The sequence below is a fragment of the Capsicum annuum genome, chromosome 3 (assembly GCF_002878395.1).
Source record: "Capsicum annuum cultivar UCD-10X-F1 chromosome 3, UCD10Xv1.1, whole genome shotgun sequence".
Taxonomy (NCBI): domain Eukaryota; kingdom Viridiplantae; phylum Streptophyta; class Magnoliopsida; order Solanales; family Solanaceae; genus Capsicum; species Capsicum annuum.
Genome location: NC_061113.1, coordinates 14,394,758 through 14,401,269, shown reverse-complemented (window position 1 = coordinate 14,401,269; position 6,512 = coordinate 14,394,758). Strand labels below are relative to the sequence as shown.

The 6,512-nt window shown below is 37.5% G+C and overlaps 1 protein-coding gene across 1 annotated transcript; it reads right to left on the bottom strand.

The window, feature by feature from the left end:
• Window positions 1-1,403: 1,403 nt before the first annotated feature.
• On the bottom strand, window positions 1,404-5,921 carry LOC107866462 (phosphoenolpyruvate carboxylase kinase 1). Its single transcript, XM_016712517.2, has 3 exons — window positions 5,518-5,921; window positions 4,508-4,946; window positions 1,404-3,832 (listed from the first exon to the last, which is right to left on the bottom strand). The coding sequence occupies exons 1-3, from the start codon at window positions 5,890-5,892 to the stop codon at window positions 3,777-3,779; spliced, it is 870 nt and encodes a 289-aa protein (XP_016568003.1). The 5' UTR covers window positions 5,893-5,921; the 3' UTR covers window positions 1,404-3,776.
• Window positions 5,922-6,512: the final 591 nt, after the last annotated feature.

Here is a 6,512-nt window from a genome sequence, read left to right as displayed (position 1 = left end):
ACTTTTGGACAGCTTGGGCAATAACAAACATTTCCCTTGTGTAAGTAGAAGTCGTTTAAAAGCAATGGGGTACCTTTCTTGAGATAACACTGCTCCAATTCCAGTACCATAAGCATCAGTTTCAACAAAGAACACTTTCAAGAAGTCTGGAAATGTAAGAACCGGAATAGAACTAAGATCTCGTTTGAGGTCAAAAAACGTTGTGGAGGCCCTATCAAACCAAAGAAAGGAATCCCTTTTTAGAAGGTTTGTGAGTGGTGAAGCAAGTTAGGCATATCCCTTCATAAATCATTGATAATAAATCGTCAAGCCCAAAAATCCACTAACTTTTTTAAGAGAGGAAGGCAATGGTCATGATCCAATAGACTGAATTTTTTGGGGGTCAACTTGCAAGCCAATGGAAGAAATAATATGACCCAAATAAGTAATAGAAGTCTGTCCTAATTGGCATTTAGACTGTTTATCCACCAAGGAATTCCGCTTGAGTAGCTCAAAAACATTCTGCAACTGAGTAGGATGATCCTGCCAGGACTGACTGTAAATTAATATATTATCGAAAAAGACAAGGACAAACTGGCGAAGGAAGGGCTTGAATATTAAGTTCATTGTGGTCGCTCGAAAAATGGATGGGATTTTTGAGAGACCGAAGGGCATGACAAGAAGGTTAAAATGACCATCATGAGTCAGAACGACTGTCTTTTCTATATCATCGTGATGGACACGGATCTAATGGTATCCAACCAACAAGTCCAACTTAGAGAAGAAACAAGCATTGTGGAGTTCATCAAATAATTCATCAACTGTGGGAATTGGAAAACGATCCTTAACCATGATGGAGTTCAATGTCCTGTAGTCGACGCAAAAGTGCTATATGCCATCTTTTTTACTTACCAAAAGGAAGGGTGAGGAATAAAGGCTAAAGCTGTGTCGAATAACACCTGAGTGAAACATCTTAGAGACAATGCGTTCAATCTCACCTTCTAAAAATATGGACACCTGTAGGGTCACACATTAACCGAAAAAGAGCCATAAAGTAGTGGAATGCGATGATCTTGTAGTCTCGATGGTGGCAGGGAGTTTGGGGCCAAAAATACCTCATTATAGGAGGATAATATGACTTGAAGCACAGAAGGATGGTCTTTTACCATAGATGTGTTGGGAGATAGTAGCTCGAGCTGGTACATATAAGCAATGGAGTCAGTCATAGCGAAGCGACGAAGAGCTGAAGGTTGAACCTGCTCTAGTGAGGTTGGAGGATTTTTGAACCATGTAATACGTTTTCCATTACTCTCAAACTCAAACAAGAGTTATGAGTAATATGAAATATTCCGAACAAGAGTTGCAAGCCACGCCACGCCCAATACCACGTTTGCACCATTAAAATCTAGAACTAAAAAGTTATAGAAAGGGAATGTCCCTGAATAGTGACCGAAAGATTGCGTATCACTCCCAAACAAGGCAACCGATTTCCATTAACCACAACAACGAAGAATTTAAGTGAGTTTGAGAGCCTTAGCAACACAAGGGTGTATAAAGTTATCGGTGCTACCCCTATCAAGTAGAATTTAAGCAGTCAGGCCTTTAATATGACCTATAAAATAAAAAGCAGTGGGATGAAAACTGCCAGTAAGGGCTTGGGAACTGATGGCGAAGAAGGATGGTTCCTCAGTGAGGGTGGTGAATGAAATTAAAGTCTAGGGGAGGTGAATCAACATCCGACGGGTGAGGTTCCTCCACTTGATCCTCATCAGTGAGGAAGAGCAGAAGTTGTGGAGAAATATTTCATCGATGGCACTTTTGATATTTTTCATCACAGTTGAAGTACAAATTGAGATCTCGTTTTGCAATTCCACAGGAAAAAGTTTCTTGAATGGAACACGGCTAATACTAGGAAGTGAAGCTGCCTGAGCGAATGAAGAAGAGGGTGAAAAGATGGGGTCGATTTGTGTTGCGATGTTTGGGAAGTTGGAAAAGAGAGAGAAATATTTTTAGTGATAGAAGTGGATCGGTTTGGTGTTTTAACTTGGGCCAACAATTTTTGCTCTTGCAACATGGCCAAACTGATAGCCTCGTGAATGTCTTTTGGCCTAAATGATAAAACATCACTTTTGATCTCTGTAGGTAGCCCAGAAATAAAAAGATGCCGCAGCATCTCTGAGAAACATCAGTAGTGCGATTAGCCAGTTGCTCAAATCGAGAAAGATAGTCAGCTACGGTCGAAGTCATCTGTAATTTCCCCAAAATTCCCTCCGGTGCTTCCATGGATTTTGAACCAAAACGAGTTACCAAAGCTTTAATAAAGTGTTCCCTGCCAATGAGTTGATGGTTCTTATACATCCATTGATACCAATCTCTAGCCATGCCTTCAAGATAGAAAGAGACAAGGTTCAAACGATGTTCATCATGGACATTATAAGCATCAAAGTATTGGTTTGCTTGGAAAATCCAACTTTTAGCAAACTAGCCATCAAAACGGGCTAAATCTATAGGTGCTGGTTTATCTCTTCGAAAAGAGCCAAAAGGGTTCTGGTTTATAGAAAGGGCTTGTAGCTGTTGTGGTGGAGTCAACTGTGGAGTTGGGGTTGGGGGAGATAGATGTTGATAGAAGAAATTTTGTGGTGGCGGTATGGAAGAAAAACTAGGGTTAGAGGTTGTTAGGCTTTTGGTAGAGGGCTGGGTATGCTGAGTCTGGGTCTGGAGGGTGGAAATTTGGGAGATAATTTCTTGAAGTGCGGAGTTAATGGAGTCAAAAGTCTTACTGTGAGAATCAACAGTTTCTTGTAGCTTCTTGAAGGCCTCGTCCATTATGCGCAAATGTGTGTTAGGAGCACCGTCACTCATTGGTAGAGGAGGCTCAATGAAAGCACCAAATGGAACGATTCAAAATTCTATTCAACTGATAGGGAGAAATTACAATATAGCAATTCTCAACTTAGGAAAAACACAAGGCAAAAGATAGATAAAAAAGGGAAAATAGAAAAGAGAGATTCCAGATTGCTAAAACTTTAGCTAAGAAAATAAGATGCAAGTTCTTCCGTGCCCTACTCTAAAGCTCTTGTGATGTTTATATAGGAGCTGAGGGTCTTCATTCGGATGTTTCTTGGCAGCTGGTGCAATATGTGCAGAAGTATTTGGCAGAGTTAGTGGTCCTCTGTTTGCCTTTGGCCCTAGTAGTCCTGCTGGTTTGTTACATACTCTTTCTCTCTCTTTTTTCGTAAGCTAGAAATATTTATATAAATAGCTGATATGCGTCAATACAAAAGATAGCGGCAACAGGCATGTTAATAGAGTTGGCAGGTGCATTACTTACAGGGTATAACAAAAAGACTCAGTACACTGGCCGCTTGAGCCTTACAAAATTAGTTCTTACTTGTTATATTCGATACACTGGCCACTTAGCCTTACAAAAGTAGTTCTTGCTTGTCCATATCCGACGTAGGGGATGAGTCTCATGATTGACTAGTACTAGCTACTTAACACTTCCTTAAGTACTCTACCAGAGGGAAGCCAACAAATCTACACTATAGGGCAGTTCTGAACCCGTTCGGCATGTGCAGGATCCAAAGAAGGGTCAGACTACAAAGATCTATTGTATAGAGTCGTACATTGCATTTACGCCAGAGGTTATTTTCATAGCTTAAACTCGTAATCTCCTGGTCACACAAGTTATCTACACTATCTATTACGATGTTGGATGTAAAAAGTCCAAATTAGGGATTGTTTCCTAGTAGTAGGAGTTACAGTAACTATACGATGACTCCGAGGGGCCAAAATTCTCAAGCTAGAACAGCAACTTTTTTCGTCTCATCATTGTTGGTGATCCATGGGTGACCTGTATATTAGTATATATCAACTCATCAACTAAGCAATAACTGAACCAATACTAAAATTTCAAATTTTATGTGGAGTATATAATATGGTTAACCACAAAGTAGATCTCCCTCAATTTCAATTTATGTGACTAACATCATTTTTTTTCAATCTGTTTAAAGATATATGACAGCTTCCTAAATTTAATTTCTTCTATATTTGTAATGAGAAACTTTTAAAGCTGCATATTATTATATCATGTGTAGAAGCACAAGTTCAAAATTATATAAACACATAAATGCTATGTTACATATAACATCACAAGTTCAAATGTCTTATAATAGGCAGACAAACTTTACGACAAATAGAAGAATGCAAAATAATTTTATGTAAATGATAAGACCTTTATGTAAACAACAAATATATTTTCACAAAGTAAAGTTCAAAAAAAGTAAATGTGCACCATATTTCATGAGTGAGATATATTAGACGTGAGATTATTCATTATTTTATTTCGCATCCAATATGTGGTAGTAAGTCCAACCATTTAAGTACAAATCACGTTCCAAACTATTCAAATAAACTCTACTTTTTCCAAATAAATATGACTAAAATTTAATTATTTTAAAATTATTATTAAAGCAAGGAGAAAAAAAGGAGCCAAGTAGAAAAATGAAGTATGAGTGGTGATACTTACGAAGAACTTGTTGAGCTGAGAATCTTCTAGAAACATCTTTACATATCATTCCCCTTATCAAACCCTTCGCCGCCGGCGACACCGCCTGAAAAATCCTCGACGGAAACCTAAGATTCCCTCTAATCACCGCATCAAAAATCTCCGACGTAGACTCACCGTAAAACGGCGGAACTCCAGCGAGCATTACATACAAAATAACTCCAGCACTCCAAATATCCACCTTCTCGTCGTATTTTTTTCCCGCTAATACCTCCGGCGCCACGTAAAACGGCGTTCCTACTACTCCGTTCATCAACTCGCCGTTGTGGAAACAGTGAGCCGAGCCGAAATCGGCTAATTTCAAGACGTTCCGGTCGTTGAAGAGGATGTTATCGGGCTTGATATCTCTGTGAGCTATGCTGAGTTTGTGACAATGTGCTATTGCCTCCATTAATGGAACCTGGAAAAAAAACAGTTGATTAAAAATTATCAATGCTGTGGAAAACATTGATAATGGTGGGAAATTAGTACTACATTTCAAAAATAATAGTCGAGATCACTGAATAAAAATCCACAAAACAGAGAACTGAGCTAAACTTCACAGATAACTGAATTTGTCCTCCAGAATTTACGATATGCTGCGACACTATTTTCCGATTTCAAGCCATTACAGTGAATTACTAAAAGAGTAAACAATAGTGCATGTCAAATCCTTCAAAAATAGAGCATTTTGGGAGGACGATCTGACATGATGCAACAACTTTTTTGAAGAATTTGAGCTACTTAGCTATCATACATGAACTATCACCAACTATGAAACTCATAAACACACCTAAAATGAGTTTATGGTTAAAAAACACACCTAAATCCTTATTTTTAAGTTCGTACTTGAATTTTCAGGCGTTGAACTATCACCAACTAGTGAAAAATCGCACAAAAAATTCGAAATATTTTAGGCGTATTTTCACCCTACTCTCTTAACAAAATCATCATTTTCCTCAATTTTCATGTAATTTGACTAAAAAAAGTACCATAACAGCAAGAGCATCAGACTCCGTAAACACTCCTCGACTCTCAAGTCGTTGAAACAGATCAGACGAACAACAAAGCTCAAGAACAATATCCAGATACACATCATCTTCATAAACATGAGCGATACGAACAATGTGAGGATGAGGAGACACCAATTGCATGATTTTAGCTTCATTGTATAGACATTGACGATCGATAGAGTCATCGGAAATGAGGATTTTGTTGATTGATTTCACGGCGAATTCCTCGCCGGTTTCCGATGAGTAACACTTGTAAACGACGCCGAATCGTCCTTTGCCGATTTGCTCACAGATACGGTAGCTTTGCTGCACTGCTGAACTCATTATGTTATTTCTGTTTTCGTCGTTTCTCATTGTGATTGGCTTTATACAGTAGGAATATAATATTGTGAGTTGAATATTGTAAAAAGAATATTCTGTGAATCTCTTTTAATCCTATTAAAATATTTTTCATTTGTTAGTTTTTCTACCTCTAAGATAATTGCGAAGTACTGTCTATAAGGAGGAGCATATTTCTGAACCATTGTTTCTCTTCATGAAACAATACCTTGGTGGTTATAAATACTTGATTTTTTCCTCACGTACATACATGAAATTTTGAAGTAAAACACTCTTTTTTTCTTGAAAAACTCTAATGTAATTTGCTATCGTTGAGTGTATTCATAGTTCGATAGAGTTGAGGTACTAATTTCTGTCGAAGTTATTCATTTTATTCTGAGATGATATATTTCGTAACCTCGGATACTTGAAATGAATAATTTTCTTAAGGACACACAGTGAATTCAGTGAACTTGAATCTTCTAATGTTCGTTTTTTTTCTAAATGTTTGATTTTGCCATTTTTCATTAAATAGTTTGAACTTTATTTTGTTGATGTTCATAAGTTAAATTAAACTTATTATTCAAATTCAAAGTTGTGAATACAGAGTTACAACTTCATTTGATTGTTGATATTTTGCTTGAACATGTGTTTGA